General features: G+C 35.7%; 1 protein-coding gene across 2 annotated transcripts in view; it reads right to left on the bottom strand.

Moving 5' to 3' along the window:
- Positions 1 to 20,298, bottom strand: part of LOC118149120 (uncharacterized) — a 353,134-nt gene that overhangs the window by 245,424 nt on the left and 87,412 nt on the right. Inside the window, exon 2 of one of the 2 annotated variants that reach the window (XR_008477856.2) lies at positions 11,682 to 11,750. Coding sequence is in view for 1 of the 2 variants with exons in the window: in XM_078355346.1 (XP_078211472.1) it covers positions 11,747 to 11,750 (4 nt within the window). In the remaining variant the exon portion in view is untranslated. Of the gene's footprint in view, positions 1 to 8,208; positions 11,751 to 20,298 lie in introns of those variants that run through there. The other variant, XM_078355346.1, reaches the window with a different exon arrangement.

The raw sequence follows: 20,298 nt of genomic DNA on the forward strand, positions 1-20,298 counted from the left end.
AGTATATATGATAAAATATGGTTTTGAAACTAATTATAAGAGTTGAAAATCAAGTATAACAAGCCATACTCTTAGCTCTGCTGGCATTTCCTTTTATAACACCACAGAAGACACATGTTCCCCTAGTGTCCAGTTTTCTAAGATGTATGACTGAAGCAATGGCATCCTTGTCTAAACACTTAGTACTCAGGTGACAGACACTGTGTGTGCTGCTTGATTTGTGAAGCACCCCCTTAAATTCTTAAGGATGTGCTCTGTGAAAAGATCTTAGGGTTGCAACATCCCCAAACTTCTGGGCCCAACAATGAGAACTGTCAGTTAAAAATATGCTTTAAGGGGTTGGTATTTTTAAGCTATGTTCTCCTCAGCTGAACATTTTTTCTTCTTGAAGGATCTGGTGAAGAGCCAGTTTAAACCTCTTGGTTTAGTTACATTTCAAAGATTTGGGTTTCTTTGGATGTAAAAAAATCACAAAATGCCAAGAACAAAAGTGAAAAAAAATGGCTGGAAAGCATTTTATGTTTTTGTTTTTATATCTGAACATAGATATTCTCTGGAAAGACAATCAGGAAATATAATAAATGATGGTTTTGGAGTTGTCAGCAATTAGAAGTGGAAGGCTATTATTGCTCCCTATAAACCTTTATTTTTCAACAAGTGTTATATATAGTTAAATTCAAACAGAAGTAGAAGCAATGAAAGGCGAGAGTGAAATATGTATTGATTTCAAACACATGGTTTTGAGTAAATACTTCTAAAGTTAGTGATTATTTTGGGAATCCTTATCAAACATATTTGCGGTCTTTGATTTAATGTTAATTGTCATCATTACTCTTTTATTTATGCTGACTTTAAAAAAACTTAATTCAAAATTTAATATAACTTATAGGTTAAAATAGCTCATGTTAAGAAAACATTTTATGTATTTTGTTAGTTAATGTTTTTGCTAGCTGAAAAAAATATTGATTTCCATTATCGAATTTTACAGTGACAGAACACATTTGTAAAATTCACCTTCAAAAACTACAAACTTTTCTATGAAACACTGAATGACATAATTTGTCTAAATAAAGCTTAGAAAAAAATCAAGCTATTTTGTTGGCACATAAGCTGAGAGAAGGGAGAAAAATTACAGCATCCCAAGGCACCGCACCCATTTTTACGGAAAGGAGAGTTAGGCAGTGATTCATTTTATATCTTAGTGTCATATATATTTGTTAATATAACAAATTTTCAAGGGTTACAATTAAATAGGTGGTGTCATTTTCAACCTAATAAAGAGGACAAAAATAAGAGAAATACTAATAGCGATAAAAATATAAAAAATAAGTATAAAATGAGTCTAATGAAATACACAAAATAAGGTAGCTGAAATATATTCATAATACATTAATCACCTTAATGTGAACATCTCATGAAGTTACAAATATATAATTTGCTATAAAACAAATATATTATAAAGCACAGACTTTAAAAAGCATTCTTAAGAATAAGGAAGTATACAATATTAGGACAAGAGCTTAAATTAATTCTGTATCTTAATGCAATCAATTTAAAAATTGCATTTTGACACAGCAGCAACATAAAGATATGCAATGCACTTTAAGATACAATAAAGAAGAAAAAAATATAATTTTAATAGTCTTTGGTTTTCCTAGAAATAATCTATTTCTTAATTAATAAAACTAAATATTATCTATTAACACTAAGCTATGAAATAAGACTAAAATTCTCAGTCTCTCTCCTTTGATCAACACTTACCATCAAATACTTTCTTCTATGTACTTGCTATTTTCCTCTAGATTACTAAGGATAAATATTCTCTTTATTGTTTTATGTATAATTTTAATAAGTAGGTTATTTTGTGATTGCAATTATAATGGTAATGAATATATGTAAGTATAATGTAATCATAATGAAATTTATTTTATTTAATTAAATCAATGATATAAATGAGCATAATAATTGGGATAGCCAATTAATTTTCTCTCTATTATCATTATTCTGTTTTCTTAATATTATTTTTTCTTGGTGATTTATTGCAGTCTAGACACAACTTCATTGATTTGGTTTTGTGAATATATAATACTACTTATAATACCTTAATGGATTCTTACAGCACACAGTTGTCATATTTCTTATATATACAAGGCTCCGAATGTGTTACTACTTCCTACTTCCCAGGCCCCATCCACCCCAAGCCTCCTTCATTCACTGTGTCCTTATGTAACAGGGCTTCTTTGAGGTACTTAAAAATCCATGTTCCTTTAACAACTCCTTCACAACTTTGTCTTATCCCATGCTCCTTCCTCTGCCTTGGAGAAAATCAAATAATGGCCCAAAGATACATAGTCAGAACTAGGACCTGGGGCTAAAATATATTTATTGCAAGTCACTACATTTTTCAATCATGTGTTAAAGAAAATAAACAACACTTAGTCATTGAAAATGTTTTATAACAGAATAACTCATATATATATATATTTAAATATATAAAGTCATTAACTAGGAGTTATATATATATGAGTTATATATATAGAATAACTCATATATATATAGCTCATATATATATATATATATGGAGAGAGAGAGAGAGAGCATTTTTTTTAAATTCAGGGGTACCTGTCCAGGTTTGTTATATAGGTAAACTTATGTCATGGGGCTTTGTTGTATAGATTATTTCATTATCTAGATATTTTGTAAAAGAAAAAAAAAGCTATTTCTCCAGGTTACACTACTGTCTGCACTGTTTCCCAATACCACAACCCTGAAGTGGAATTGAATATATCCAAGAGAGCACAAACCTTTGTATTTTTTGAACTCATATAACACATAATGTGTAATAGCTCTTTCTAAAAATTTTTCTAGTTGTTTATACATAAGTTTATACAGCAGCCACAGAAGAAAACTTTTGTTGAAACTTCAGTATAATAAATCACAGCAAATAGTTGTCCCTTTACCCCTTAGATGCAGGAGATTGAACTATGTCTATTCTGAAATTTTCATAAAAAGTGTATAGAGCTTTATTTTAGCAATGATGCTTAAGAGTATGTTTTACTGATATTCAATCTAGCCAATTTGTCTGGGATGGTCACATAAACTAACATTTTGTTATTTACTGCATATTCTTCAAGAAAAATATATTTTAGGAATATAGCCATAATTGGCAAACTCTTTAAAGTAAAAAAGTTATAACCATAATATTTAAAATGGTGGTTACCTCCATGGAAAAGGCAGAGATATTCAACAAGAAGGAGCAGTCAGAAAATCTCAAAGTAGTGCTGTTGTTCTGATGACGATCTAAGTAGGTCACGACCAAATTGTTGTTATGCATAAAAATATTCATATGTGGTACTGATTAGATAATTACATTTGAGAAATATGACTAGAAAAAACCTTGGAACAACATAATTGTTTTTACTTCCTATATGTAAAATAATGGGAAAATTACCATATGTCTTAAGCAAAAAATCCTTTAGCTCTTTATTTTAAGAAGCCTAATACAACTTATTCTTTAAAATAAAAAATTGTCCAAAATATACATAGGATTTATTGATTTTATGTATATGATGTTATAATAAACTTTAATGTATTGAAAATGTTTTATTTTCTCTCACATATATAGTATAATCAATATTGATCTTTTATAATTGGAATTGAATTTGTAATGATGAAATTACAATATGCCATTTAATAGTAACAAAGTTGTTTAATTTTAAACAGTGAAAGATATTGATAGAGATAGGAGGCAGAAAAACTCTAGGCAGAAAAATGTGGGGTCCTGGGTTAGGGCCTTACCCCCATGCTTGGAACCATGGCCCAATGGGAGAACTTTACATCCCAGTTTTTGTACTTTAATGTTGCTTTTCCAAACCCACTCCTAGCCCACGCCATCCCCCATACTGTACCCATAAAACCCCCAGGCTCCACTGGCAGAGAGCAGGGAAGGAGAGAAAAGAAGTAGCGGCTGAATGCCGGAGAGAAGCAGCTTGACATCAGAGAAATGGCCTGACCATGGAACTTAGGAGTAGAGTCCAGCCAGGCACAGCCAGACTCCAGGAGAAGATCACCTTCCTTCTGCTTCTCCTTTCCAGCTCCCCTTCCCACAGAGAGACACTTTCATCAACAATAAAATTTCCACATTCACTACCCTTCAATTTGTTCATGTGGCCTCATTCTTCCTGGATGCTGTGCAGGTGCAAAAGACTGTCACACTGACCCTCATCTGAGCTGTTAACACTTAAGCTATCTGTGGATGGCAAGGCTAAAAGAGAACACTGTGAATCCCCCCACGCTCAGGGCTTCAGGAGTGATGGGAAGTCCCCAAGACACTGCAGCAGGGCTACACAGAGTTTTGCTCCTGCTGGTTTCCAAAAGTGCTTCCTCCAGCCCTGTACCTGCTGGAATACAGGGTACTCCAATGTGGTAAAGAAACAAACCACTACTATTCACCTGTGTGTTTCCCTTCCAGCAAGGGCTGAGAGCTGCGGGCTGAGTAAGTGAGGAACCACTGTCATGAGGCTCATGAGGGGGTCAAGGAAAATTTCCCTTTCAATATTATTATTCTTATGGGGCATACTACATTTTTAGCTATCGCTGTGTTACAAAGTACCCCAAAACTTCCTGGTGTAATTAAAGACATTAATTATCTCAGAGTTTCCATGAATGAGGAGCTGGGTCTTCCTTAGCTGGGTCCTCTGTTTCTCAGTCTCACATAGCTGCAGTCTAAGTGTTAGCCCAGGGTCCACAGCCTCATCCAAAGACTCAAATCAGGAAGGATCCTCCTCTAAGATCACTCAGTGCTTGATGGCAGTCTTGGGGTCTGCAGGCTGCTTGGCCTAAGTTCTAGATTGACTTTTGCTGAGTAGAGGCCACTCTCAGCTTCTTGTACCATGATATCTTAAATGTGACCACTTCCAACAAAGCTATAAGCTAGAAAGTAGTAGAGTGATCTTGTAAGTCACAAGCTTTGTAGCCCAATCTTGTAAGTGACTTATCACTTAAGCTATATTCTGTTCGTTTCAGCCCTAATTCAGAGGAAAGGACTACATGGTTTCTCATTACCAGAAGGCGATGATCATTGCCGGCTACTATAGATGAGACGTATACTTACCACACACAGAAGAAACACAAGTCTAAATAACTTAAGTCATTTGTGTGATTAAAGCAAAGCAGCAATTGGAAAGGTGTGCTATGTTTGAATGTCAGAATACAGTATGGTAACTAACTACATATTTGTAGTTGCAAACCTACTGATATTGAAGGCATGTTTTTTCTTGAGAGTAGCTCATTTTACACAATTAACCTGATTAATTTCTTTTCAGGTAAAGTCAGACACAGGAGAAACATGGTCTAAATTACAGTATTTTAAATAAATAGTATAAGTAATTGTACCTAACAGAATGCTGAACATGCATATGTTTTTATCACATTCTAGGATTACTAATATCAATGTGGTAAAGAGACAAACCACTATTATTCATGTGTTTACATATCCAACCTTGAATATTAGCAATAAAAATTACTATTTATATTTTTTCATCAAAACATTAAATAAGGTGGATTTTTAATATATAATATTATCCATAGTATAAAATAAATCCATCCTAAATCTAAAATATGTGAATTTGAAATAAAAATAACAACTCAGATGTAAGTATATAGTAAAGAAATACCAGCTATGTGAATTCTGTAGCAATCACCAATGTATTTTTCAATGTGCTTATAATCAAAATTATGACAAACCATTTGGATCTATAGAAAATATGTAGTCATTAACTAGGAGTTAATTATTCAATAAATATATCACATAGTTAAATATTTAGACTTTATAACAACTTGATAAGCTAGATTTGAGTATTAGTCCTATAAAGAGAATTAGGAAATGTAAACAGACAAATTCACTAACTTGAACCCAAGGTCATAAACATTGACAAATAGCAGAGCCAAGTTTTCAGATCAAGTGGTCTGGTTTCAGAGTGTTTGCTCTTAACCTATATACTGGGTTTTTAAAAATTTTTTTACAAAACAAAATTTTACTGTATGGAATTTTCTTGCAAAACAATTAACACAATATTTAGGTAGTTTATTAAATTAAAATAAAAATTGATTACAAAGGTATATAATTACAAACCTGTCCACCTCAAGCAATTCCTTATTATCTTTTCATATTTAAAAAGAGAGCCCACATAGCCAAAACAATCCTAAGCAAAAAGAACAAAGCTGGAGGCATCATACTGCCTGACTTCAAACTATACCACAAGGCCACAGTAATCAAAACAGCATGGTACTGGTACCAAAACAGAGAGCCATAGACCAATGGAACAGAACAGAGGCTTCAGAAGCAACACCACACATCTACAATCATCTGATCTTTGACAAACCTGACAAAAACAAGCAATGGGGAAAGGATTCCCTGTTTAATAAACGGTATTGGGAAAACTGGCTAGCCATGTGCAGAAAGCAGAAACTGGACCCCTTCCTAACACCTTACACTAAAATTAACTCCAGATGGATTAAAGACTTAAACATAAGACCTAACACCATAAAAACCCTAGAAGAAAACCTAGGCAAAACTGTTCAGGACATAGGCATAGGCAAGGACTTCATGGCTAAAACACCAAAAGCAATGGCAACAAAAACCAAAATAGACAAATGGGATCTAATTAAACTCCAGAGCTTCTGTACAGCAAAAGAAACAATCATTAGAGTGAACCGGCAACCAACAGAATGGGAAAAAAATTTTTGAAATCTACCCATCTAACAAAGGGCCAATATCCAGAATCTACAAAGAACAAAAACAGATTTATTAGAAAAAAATACAAACAAATTCAAAAGTGGATAAAGAATATGAACAGACACTTTATTGTAGACATCTATGAGGCCAACAAACACATGACAAAATGCTCATCATCACTGGTAATCAAAACCATATTGAGATACCATCTCACACCAGTTAGAATGACGATCATTAAAAAATCAGGAGACAACAGATTGCTCTAGAGGATGTGGAGAAATAGGAACACTTTTATACTGTTGGTGGGAGTGCAAATTAGTGCAACCAATGTGGAAGACAGTGTGGCAATTCCTCAAGAATCTAGAAATAGAAATACCATTTGACCCAACAATCCTATTACTGGGTACCCAAAGGATTATAAATTCTTCTGTTATAAAGACACATGCACACATATGTTCATTGTGGCACTGCTTACAATTGCAAAGGCCTGGAACCAACCCAAATGCCCATCAAGGATAGAATGGATAGAGAAAATGTGGCACATATACACCATGGAATACTATGCAGCCAAAAAAAACGATGAGTTTGTGTCCTTCATAGGGACATGGATGAATCTGGAAACCATCATTCTCTTAAGAACAGAAAACCAAACACCACATGTTCTCACTCATAGGCGGGTGTTGAACAATTAGAACATGTAGACACAGGGAGGGGAGCATCACACACTGTGGTCAGTTGCAGGGGGCCAGGGGAGAGACAGCAGGGGGTGGGGAGGGATAACAAGGGGAAAAATACCAGATATACGTGATGGGGGATGAAGGCAGCAAACCACCTTGCCATGTATGTACCTATGCAACAATCCTGCGTGATCTGCACATGTACCACAGAACCTGAAGTACAATAAAAAAATTTTCCTTTTGTAAAAAGGGCATACATCACTCTCTATGAACCTTAAACCATGACTGAACTGCACCAAACTCAAAACTCATCAAGTTCTAAAACGGCCTTTTGATTTTTTTGAAACTCAGTTTAATGCCTTCTTAGTTCTAGTACTTCAAGTTGATGTGTTCAGACTACGCTTTTTATCTCTACTAAGACTTTTAACTCACTCAGCTCATTTCTCCGGTAATTTCAAACAAACAAACCTCAGGCAATAATAGTCATTGTCTAAATTACCTATCCTTTGAATATTTTATTTCTATGGCCAGTAACATTTTGGGATTATCCTATAATATAAACAGTTTTCTCTGTTTGGTTTATCTCAATGTTTCTTTGCCTTCCATCCATCTCTGATACTTTTTCTCTCCATTCCTCTGCCGATCTTGTAGAAATCTCCCTAATTTAAAAATATGTTATACATTTGTACAGACACAGTTTATTTGAGTATATTTATTCAGTCAATTATGTAAAGCATAGTTTTATAAATAAAATATAAAATATTAATAATACATATTTTAATTTATAGGCCTCATCAAAGTGAATTATACATTAACAACAACAACAAAATGCCCATTAATGAAAGCAATCTTATCTCTTTTCCTCCTCATATAAAAATACAAAGTATATATTTTCATTCGAATTCAAAATTAAAAGGTACTTAGCAATTGATACATAAAATAATCTTAATTCTATAATTGGGGATCAATGAGAGCTTTATGAATTAGGACTTTGGGAAGTGCTTTACTTTTAATGAAACTGCTTTAACCTTTGTGAAGCTGTATATACATTCAACTGAATATATTAAAGAGTTAGAATATTAAGATCGCATGTACTGAATTTATAATTTATTCAGAAAGAATAGTTAACTCTACCAATATTGAGTATGCAATATTGCCATTCAGTAAAAGAAATATGCTTCTTTATTCGTGTAAGTACCTTCAACGTAAATTACAGTTTCTTCTTGTAATTGTGTTTACTTGTAGGCATTAAAATATTTTGTTGCACTTACAGGTGTACTGTCTATACTATTTTCTGATTGCTTATGTGAGGAGCTCGGCTGAGCTGGTAGAGAAAGAGCTGAAATTTCAGGTGTTAGATTAGCTTATTAAAGCAACAAACCAAAAATTAAAGAGTTGATCACTTACTCTTAGTACGGTATCAACAAGAGTTTAAAAGCACAGAGCACTCTCTCCCCACTGATCCATGTTCCCCTATGGGAGAGCACACTGGTCAAAGGTCAGGTGGATGAATTCAGACCTGGGGTGATGTCAGTGTTGAATGACCACAAATAAAAGGTTCCTGCAGTTTTGTGGACCCTACGGGAGGGCTGGGGGCAGTAAGGGGAAAGGACGAGGAACTGAAAGGTTCTGGGTGCTGAGTCAGATTGGGGGAAAGTATCTTCAAGTTTTCCCCCTGCTCTCTGCATAAGGAGGCCTTAGGTGTCTGAAGAATACCTCTGCCCATGGTGTCAGATAAAGGGACTCCGAATGCAGCCACAGTGACTAAGAAGGTAAACGTGTTAAAAAGCATGACAGGCCATCCAGGGGCTTGAGATCATGTCTGCAACTCTCTGTATAGACCGTGATGCACAGACTGTATATCACGTCTGCTGCAGGAAGGGCAGCTTTCCCCTTTGAGTCTTGCCAGGTAAAGCCTCTGCAATTACATAGGTAAGGTCAGGCCTGAAGAATCACCAGTAGATTTGTAAGCAGGAGTCAGACTCCTCAGTTAAGTGCTGCTGTATAGAAAAGTATAGACGTTTATATGGTGATACAAAATCCATCTACTTAAAAAAAGCTATTTTTAGATTATATCAGTACTATATCTCAAATGTTTTATATAGCTAATTTTACATCATACAAAACAATGTACAATGACTGGGGATAAATATCTTGAATTAGTAACATGATTTAAGGACATCATATTTGACTGAGCTTTTTTGAAAAACAAAGTATTGGAAGAGCCCAAATCAATGCTTTCCTGCATTAATCTGTTAGAGAGGAGAAATACAGACTGATTAAATGCACAGTATGGGGAGCCAGATTCCCAAGGTGTATCCTCATCTCTGCAAGTTACTAGCTTCGTAATGTGGAAAATGCTGATTTTTGTTTCTGTTTTATCTTGAAAATGGGGATAACAAAAATACCTACTTGATAAAAGTTTAAACGTATTAATGTATTTATCATGTCTAGATTTTGCTTATTTATTCCCTCTCTTAATTCTACAAGATTGTTTTTTTGACTCCCCCAGCCCAATTCTGAATAAACTAAAATCTAGTCCTTCTAAAGTACCTCGTGTTGCCAGCAACTACCTTCCGGTCTCATGTATTACACATGTTAAAGTCTCCCTACCTTGTTACTATTGGAAAATAACTCATTCTAAGTCTTAATGTGCGTTATCTGGTCAAGATACTACCACTTAACATTTTCAGAGTGATAGCAGCACATTCTTTCTGAATAACCATGTTGCCATAGGCTTGCTTATTTTATATACATTTTCCTTTTGTTCATAGTTACTTATACCTGTGTTGCCTTTTATCTAGACCGTGAGCTTCTGGATGGCGAAGACTCTGTCTTTCAACCCTAAATACCCGGTTATAGCCTCATCTATGGCAAGTGCTCTGTAAATATCAGAGGGAAGGAAAATGGAGATCATGCCTTTTCTATGTACCTGATTCTATATGTTTTCTACAAACATTCCTTTAATTCTCATTCTAAAGTTAGGAGGCAGCATTTTCACCTTCATCTTTCAAATGAGAAAGGTAAATTTTGAAAGAGTTAACTGCTTTACAAAAGATCACACACACAACAGTAATTATAAAGCAGGGCATGGCTCCTCGGCCTGTCTACTTCTAAAGTTCATGCTCTTTTCACCACCCCCTGCCGGAGTGAAAGATGGGACTCAGGCTGAATTTAAAGGAGGAGGCCTGGTGTCAGTATGCATGATGCAAGACTAGTAAGAGTGCAGTTCAACCTAGAGAAAGAAAAGGTCACCTAAGGGAAGGCCTTTAGTTGAAGAGTGGCAAGGAGAAGATAGACTAGCAGTAAAACCAACAGGCTAAAACCTGGTTATTATGATGCTGTTGAATCAGTAAAAAGTGGGTCCACTAGTGAGGGCACTTCAGGAATTATGATATTCTTTATGTGAGACTAAGTCAGAGTTATTGTCTTTATCTAACAGAGTCCAACAAGGGTGCACACACTCACTGACACCAGCTATGTAAAATGAGAATGAGTCACATTATCCTGACCATCAAAGTATCAGGTGAGTAGGATAAGGGAACAAAGCATTTCCATGTTGTTACTATACAATTACAGATTATAATGCTATGACAGTATATGCCCATCACTTCTGTGTGATAGTTATTTTTGTGTTAACATGACTAGGCAATTAAATGCATAGGCATTTTCAAACATTATTTTCTTGTGTATCAGTGAGGATGCTTCTGGATACGACTAACATTTGGATCTGTGGACTGAATACAACAAACTGTCCTCCCTGATGTAGTGTGACTCACTGGATCCACGGAAGGCATAAATCAAACAAAAGGCTGAGTAAAAAAAGAATTGTTTCTTCCTGCCTGATTGTCTTCAAACTGGGATATCCATCTTCTCCTACATATGGACTCGAAGTAAAACATTAACTCATCCTGAACGTCCAGCCTTCTGGCCTTCAGACTGGAAATACACCACTGGCTCTCCTGGATCTCTAGCTTGTTCATTGCATATTTTATTACTTGTTGGCCTCCATAATCATGTGTCATTCAATAAATAATAATATATAATAAATTTATCTGTTCATTGATAAAGACACAATTATGGATTTAGATATAAAATCTCTTCATTTCTCTCTCTTTCTCTCTCTGATTTGTCTGTTTCTTTGGAGAACCTGGACTAATATACATTGTTGACACATTGTATAAAGCCACACAAAATCTAAAACAATGAAGAAGTGAAATGTAAGACATTATTCATAATCACTGCCATTAAAAGGCAAGGAGTGCTACCTGCATTTGATGGATGCCAATTCATGATTCAATCTTTGCAGCCCGGAGAAATGGTCACCATTGGGTTATCTGAAAACACAATAATATGTGATTAAATTTTCATGTACATCAAAGAATAGACATTATTGCTTCACAAAACAAAAAGTAGATCAGAATATCTATAGAATTCAAAAGATTACATACCAAAAAGCAAAAAACACCTTATTAAAACATAATATTATGATAAAACTATTTATAATCTTGCTATGAGAAAAAAGAAAGGGACCCAACAGGAGTGCTACAGAACATCTATGTGCACACACAGATATGTATTTATAAATACACATATATTTGAGATTGTGATGTCGATACTGAGTGTCAACTTGATTGGCTTGAAGGATACAAAGTATTAATCCTGGTTGTTACTGTGTGGGTGTTGCCAAAAGTAATTAATGAGTGGGTAGGAAGGCAGATCCAACCTTAATCTGGTGGACATGATCTAATCAGTTTCTGGGGAATATAAAGCAGGCAGAAAAGCATGAAAAGAGGAGACAGGCCCAGCCTCCCAGCCTGTATCTTTCTCCCATGCTGGATGCTTTCTCACATCGAATATCAGACTCCAAGTTCCTCAGTTTTGGGACTCAGAGTGGTTCTCCTTCCTCCCCAGCTTTAGACAGCTTATTGTGGGACCTTGTGATTGTGTAAGTTAATGCTTAATAAACTCTCCTTTAGATTGACAGATAGCTAGATTGATTGATTGATTGATTGATTGACTGATTGATTTTGGTACCAGGAGTGGTTTTAGAGGAATAGAATATTAAGGATGGAGTTATTTCATTGCTTTTGGGGTTTCTGGAGCTGGCTGCTTAATATGATTAGACCCCAAAATGCTAAGGACTCTACTTCTAATGATAAGGAGAACACTGATAGTACTTGGCATGAACTTTTTAGAGGGTTATACAAAATCAATGCATTTGATGTTTCTGATTCACCATTCATGAGAGACAAGGAGTTTAGTAACTGTACATAATACCTTTGACCTGATGTAGAGAACCAAGGAAGATAATGAAGCTGACTGGGTACTCCTAAGTTCAGTGGACAAAGTGATAAATGAACATGATGAACTCAGAGATTCTATCTCCTGGCTTCAGAAGCAGATACTGAGCCTCAGATCTGCTACAATTGCCCTGAGTGAGAATGTTACCTCTTGTAAAGAAAAAGCTGAAATTTGTGGAAAAACAGACACAAGCTCTTATCATGAAAAATGCATGCACAGCCTCACTGGTGTCTACTATTAAAGTGAGGGCATTGATTGGAAAGGAATGGGACCCTGAAACTTGGAATGGGGATGTGTGGGAGGACCCTGATGAAGCTGGGGACACTGAGTTTGTAAACTCTGATGAGGCTTTTCTGCCAGAAGGAACAGCTTTCCCATCCCCAGTAGTGGCAACAACCCCTCCCTGACGCATGCTGCCTTCAGCTTTTGAGGAGATAAGCACTGCACTGCCTGGGGCAACAGCAATGGTCTCCCCTGAAGCAGGTGCCAGGCAGGACAACGTTGATTCCCCTCAGAAGTCATCCCCAACACCTGTTTGCCTCTAGACCTATGACTAAATTCCCGGTGGGCCCCTAGAGGTGAGGATCAGAGTGCGACCCATGAGGAGGTGTGCTACACTTGAAAAGAACTGTTTGAGTTCTTTTATGTATATAACCAGCAATCTGGAGAACGGGTATGGGAATAGGTATTGAGGGTATGGATTTTCAGTGGAATCTGAAAACCTTACCAAAGTAGAGTATCAGACTTCTACACTAAACCAGTTATCTCTATGTCTCACCTAAGAAAAAAATAAACACGTACAAGCCACAGTCAGCAGGGGAAAGGGCTTTGAAGAAAGAGTCTGCAACAGTATGGTCCAGGAAGAGACTAGGGGGAAGGAAGGGGGAGAAAAAGGACTAAACACTTCTGAAGGGCACAGCCCCAAAAGGCAGGCCCACTAAATAAAATTCAGAAAGTTATGTAATGTCTCCATAAGTCCACCAAAGCAATGCAAAGCTTCTGGTGCCTATAATGGCAATAAACTTTAAACACTTTTTGACTTCTAGGAAGACTCATATAAAACCTTGTTCTTTAGAGATTTCAGCCGATTTATCTCAATAAGTATTACTCTATACAACATATTTGGTTTTTCACAAAAAAGTTACAAGGCATTCCAAAAGGCAAGAGGAAAAACATGTCTGAGGAGGCACAGCTATCATCTGAAACACATTTAGATATGACACAGTTCTTGGAAATATCAGACAGATAATTTAAAAGAACTATGAATAATATGTCACAGCATCAGGGATAAGTCAAAATAACAGCAGCTATTCTTTATCTGTGGCAACAAAAGTGGCACTTCACCTTTTGGCCTTCCTCTCCAATCCCAAAAATCTAGTGTAGTCATGAGAAAAACATCAGACAAACCCCTTTCCCATTATTTCAGTAGTGCTCTAACCTCAAACATAAGAGTTAGAAATAAAAATGTTCAATCTGTGAGAAAACAAAAGAAAACAAAACAGCAAGAGATGATGGTAAGCATAATCAGAGCATTCTCATCTACATTTGCCTAAATGGGGAACGCAGGGCAGGTTGGATGCCCTGTGATCTCATCTGAGGCTGTCGAGAGCTCGGCTGAGCTGGAAATGGGGGAGAGAGACTGAAAAGAAAAAAATAAAGAGTGTGCCAGCAGTGCTGAGCTGTCTGGTGTCAGAGTAGCCAATTAAAGCAACAGCAAAAAAAAATAAAGAATTTAGCCTTTAATCACTCACTAAAATAATCTAAGCATATTTTAAAACAAGAAAAGGTGCTGACTCCCTGTTCCATGTTCTTCCACAGAAAAGCATACCAGTGGAGGGTCAGGCGGATTCACACAGACTCAGAGGTTGTCTCATTGAGGAAGACCCCTCACCCTGAAAAACAAAGGCTCAGGCAGTGGTGTGGAGCTTGGTGGATTATGGGTGGTGACGAATGGTGGAAGTGGAAAAGTACTGGGTAGTGGAGCGCTAGAAGTGAAAATGTCACACTGGGGAAAAGCATCTTTTAGGTTTTCCCTTCTACCTACTCCCTCCCACCCTGTAAGAAGTCTCAGTTGAGATGCCTAGTCTCAAAGAGAGCTAGAAATGAAAACCTACTGTCTAGGAATACAACCATGTGAATATCATGACCTGTCAGATTGCCGGAGTCCTTGACTAACTCTTTCCATGGAATGCAGTGCACCGGCTTTGCTTCATGTCTGGGGTGGGAAAGACAGCTTTGCCCTGTGAGTCCTGCCAGATAAAGCCTTCGTAAATTGCCCGTGGTTGGGAAAGTAAAATCAGTCATGGATTTTTAACCAAAAGCCAGACTACTTACAACCTAACTACTTCAATGTAGTTAGGTTAAGGAAAAGGGGATTAAACCAGGATCAGAGGCAGGACCACACACAAGAAATTTTAATCCTATTTTATATAAAGCATATATTAAATCCATTCCATGATTTAAACATTACTTAGTAGTGACATTCAACTGTTGGATTGCCATATGCTGTGAAATGTCTATGTGTAGCTAAAATATAACTGAAACTTGACTGTGGAAGCTGAAAAAAATAGAACAGAATGTTATATTGGCAAAAATGTAATGAAGATTTCCTAATTAGAGGTGTTCGAGACATGCATAATTATATAATTTTAGGTTTGGAAGTAATCTGATATATCAAAGCCAATCTATCGATTTTAAACAAGCATATATATATATACTGAAAAAGTAGAAATTTCAAAGTTGATCTAAGCTCACACAATTAATAATGACATATCTAGAGCTAAAACCTAGTGCTTTGTATTTACAATCCTATACTATTTCTTCCACCACATATAATTCTGAAGTCAAGGGCCATATTATGCATTACAGAAAGAGTATGATATAATATTCAACACTAGCAGAGTGTGCAGTATAAGTTTTGGTGAAAAACATTTTAACTTTTACCTAGAAAATGCTTGTTAAGAGGATAAAAATATTAACACATCATACCCACTCATACCTGACATAATTAAGCTGACTTCTAAGAAAACATTACTATTTTAGTTGTTATGTATGCTATTGATTGATTGATTGACTGGCTGAGACAGAGTCTCGCTCCTTTACCCAAGCTGGAGTGCAGTGGCATGATCTCGGCTCACTGCAACCTCTACCACCCAGGTAAAAGCGATTCTCCTGCGTTAGCCTCCCGAGTAGATGGGACTACAGGTGTGTACAAACACACATGGCTAATTTTGTATTTTTAGAAGAGATGGGGGTTCACCATGTTGGCTAGGATGGTCTTGAACTCTTGACCTTGTGACCCGCCTGCCTTGGCCCCCCAAAGTGCTGGGATTACAGGCATGAGCCACCACATCCAGCCTTTATATGTATTTGTTGAGGGACTGTTACTGTATTAATCTGCTAGGGCTGCCATAACAAACTTCCATAGGCTGTGTGTCTCAAACAACAGAAATTTATTTCTCACCCTCTTAGAAACAAGAAATCTCAATTTAAGGCCCAACAGTTTCAGTTTCGGGTGAGGGCATGCTCCTGGCTTGGAGGTGACTACTTTCTCATTATATCCTTCACAATGCTTTTCCTGTATGCAGGGGAGAGAGAGAGACAGAGACATCTCTGTTTTCTCTTCTTTTTAAAATAAAGGCATGAATCCTATCTGATCAGAATTCTATCCTTATGACCTGATTTAACAATAATTGCCCCCTATGTGCCATATGTCTAAATACAGGCATATAGCGGGTTAAGGCTTCAACATATAAATTTTGAGAGGATAAAATTCAGACATAGGAGTCACTGATAGTGAAATTAATGGAGAGCCATTTAAATATGTTGCCTCTACTTGTCATAACAAAACTGCCCAAACCCTCAGGCTTTAGCGAATATATTTTGGTTTTGAAAACTTCCTCTTCATTAAAAATCAATGCATAGAGTTATACTTAAAAGTATGGAAATAGTGAATGAAAAAGTTTAACTATTTCATTTTTAAACGATTTTTGTCCTTTAAAATTTTTATTCAGTAACATCTCCCTTCATTTTTCTATATGTTTTAACATTTAGATACTGCAGTTCTTCTACTTACTTTATTCCTGCTATTCTCTTATTCTTACTGACATTTTACATTTAACTAAATTAGTCATATCTAAATAACCATAAACCTAAGCTTGGTTTGAGCCCACCTCAGAATATACTCTTACTCAGATAACACTTACCAAAACACTGCTGAAAAGAACATCTCTTACCTATAGAAAAACTAGGGTAAGAATTGCATCAGACTTCTCTTAAGAAATCATGCGGGCCGGGCCCCGTGGCTCAAGCCTGTAATCCCAGCACTTTGGGAGGCCGAGGTGAGTGAATCACGAGGTCTACAGATCGAGACCATCCCGGTCAACATGGTGAAACCCTGTATCTACTAAAAATACAAAAAAATTAGCTAGGCATGGTGGCGCGTGCCTGTAATCCCAGCTACTCGGGAGGCTGAGGCAGGAGAATTGCCTGAACCCAGGAGGCAGAGGTTGTAGTGAGCCAAGATTGCGCCACTGCACTCCAGCTTGGGTAACAAGAGCGAAACTCAGTCTCAAAAAAAGAAAAATAGAAATCATGCAAGCAATAATAAAATGGGGTGAACTAGTTAAGGTCCTGAATGAAAAACAAAAGCAAAACCAGAATTGTGCATTTCATATCTAGAAAAATTGTCCTTCAAAGTGAAGGAGAAATAAAGACATACTCAGACAAATAAAAAATTGATTAAATTTGTAGCCATCGAACTTATGAGAAATGTTGAAAAATTATTCAGAGAGAAATAAATCATAAAAGTCAGAGTCTCAGATCTATATAACATGAGTATCTGCATTAGACATTAAATGAAGATAAAATATTTTGTTTTCCCATTCTTTGTTGATCTAACAGATAGCAGTTTGTCCTAAATAACAATACCAGCAATATGTTGTGAATAAGAAAAATGAGTGGAAATTTTATAAGGGGTGGGAGGGAGGTGTTAGGACCCTGTGTTTTATGATATCTGCACTATTCATGAAGGAGTACGGTTTTCATTAGAGTAGACCCGAGTCGATTGCAAATCTATACTGCAAACATTATGGCAACCAGTACAGTTTTTATTTTAAATTTTTAATTATTTTAACAAATACAGTTTTTATAACATTGCTCTATCAGTAATTATCAGATCTAACAAGCAGAAAATTACTAAGGAAATAGTTAAAATCAATAGCGCCATCAATTCTCTACCATGTCTTTCGGGTAAGGATAGTAAAGGGAATTCCTCCTAACTCCTCTGTGAAACCAGTCATGGCCTCATACCAAAACTACGTAGAAGCACTGCAAGAAAAATACTTTAGAACAGCATCGATCCCAAACATAACTGCAAATATTCTCAATAAATTATTAGTAAATCAAATATAATGACAAATACAGTTTTTATTTTAATCCCAACAACCAGCTGGGATAATCCATGCAAGATTAGTTCAATACCTGAAAAACAATAAATATTATTCATCACATTTGCAGACCAAAGTGAAAAATCATTTGATCATACAAATAGATGCAAAAAACACTTGATAAAATTCAATACTTGTTCATGATAAAACAAACACATAATTAAAAACACTCAGCAACTCGGAACAGAGCATTTTTAGAATTGATAAAGAATATATATAATATACATTCAGCTAACATCTTAATGATGAGAATTGGGATATTTTTCAGTTTTAAAGATGCTATTTTCATTAATTATAATCAACAATACTGGAAGTCCTAGCTCATGTAACAGGAAAATAAAAGGAAATAAAAGATATACAGATTGAGAAAGATTAAATAAAACTTGTAATAAATAACATGATTGTCTATGTAGAAAATCATTTTAAAAAACTCAGGGGTCTCCTGGCATGAATCAGTGATGAAAGCCACATGGCCACTTCTAATGTTAATATAAAAATTCAATTGTTTGCTTATAAAGCAGCATGAATAATTAGAGTTTTAAGTTAAAACACAATACCTTTTACATTAAAACAAAAAGTTGAAATTAGTTATCTAATAAAATATGTAAAAGATCTACATGATGAAACCTATGATCTCTGATAAATCAAAAGGAGCTAAATAGATATTTTATATTCACAGTAAGAAAATTAAACATTATTAAGTATCATTTTCTCTCCATCTATTTTTCCCGTGTAGATTAAATATATCTCAGGCGGGGCGTGGTGGCTCACGCCAGTCATCCCACCACTTTGGGAGGCCGAGGCAGGCGGATCACCTAGGGTCAGGAGTTTGAGACCAGCATGGACAACATGGTAAAACCCCGTCTCTACTAAAAATACAAAAAGCCAGGTGTGGTGTCGGGCTCCTGTACTCCTTGTACTCGGGAGGCTGAGGCAGGAGAATCCCTTGAACCCAGGAGGCAGAGGTTGCAGTGAGCTGCAATTTTGCCACTGCACTCCAGCCTAGGTTACAAGAGTGAAACTTAGTCTCAAAAAAGAAATAAAAAATAAAAATAAATATCATGTCAATTAAAATCTCTCCTAGATGTTGACAAACTGCTGATAAAGTTTATTTGGACAAACTAGAATAGGCAACAGAGACTGAAGAACAAAGCTGGAGAACTGAAACTACCCTGTTTCAAGACTTTCTATGAAACAGTCATCAAGACACAATGATACTGAGTATAATAGAAAAATACATCAAAAAAACCCAGAATAGAGATATTAGAAATGGACTCACAAATATATTCAACTGATCTTCAACAAAGAATAAAATAAAATTTAATAGAGAAAGGACCATCTTTTCAACAAATGATAATGGCATAGCTAGACTTCTACATGGCAAAAAGGTACGTTTAGACACAGGTTACATTTTTCACAAAAATCAAATACAGTAAGTCATAGTCATAAACTTAAAGGTAAACTGTGAAACTTTGAGAAGATAGCATGGAATAAAAACTATTTGACCTCAATTTTGTTAATGAGTTTAGATAAATATCAAGAGCATGATTCACAAAATAAAAATCAGCAAATCAAGCTTCATTACAATTAAAAATTTCTGCTGTATGAAGGACAATCTTAAGAGAATAAAAAGGCAAGCCACAGATTGGGAAGAAATATTTGCAAAATATATATGTAATAAAAGACTATTCAAAATATACAAAGAAAACTTAAAAGTCAATAATAGGAAAACCATCCACCAATTTAAAAATGAGCAAAAATGTGAACAGTCACCTCACCAAAGAAGATATAAAGATACAACATATCCATATGAAAGTTGCTCATAATCATATGTCATAAGGGAACTGAAAATTAAAACAAGCTACTACTAGAGACCAATTAGAATGGCTAAAGTTCCAATCTTAAATGATTAATGCTAAGTGAAAGAAGCCAATAGGAAATTCTGACAAGGATGTTCAATAAACAGGAATTCTCATTCATACCGGCAGGAATGCAAAATGTATCACTACTTTGACGAATCTGGCAGTTTCCTTCAAAGCTAAATATAGTCTTACCATATGGTCTAGAAAACCCACTCCTTGGAATTTACTGAAATAAGTTAAAACCTTATGGCCACCCAAAAAACCTGCACACA

This window comes from Callithrix jacchus, chromosome 18, assembly GCF_049354715.1.
Source record: "Callithrix jacchus isolate 240 chromosome 18, calJac240_pri, whole genome shotgun sequence".
NCBI classification, from domain to species: domain Eukaryota; kingdom Metazoa; phylum Chordata; class Mammalia; order Primates; family Cebidae; genus Callithrix; species Callithrix jacchus.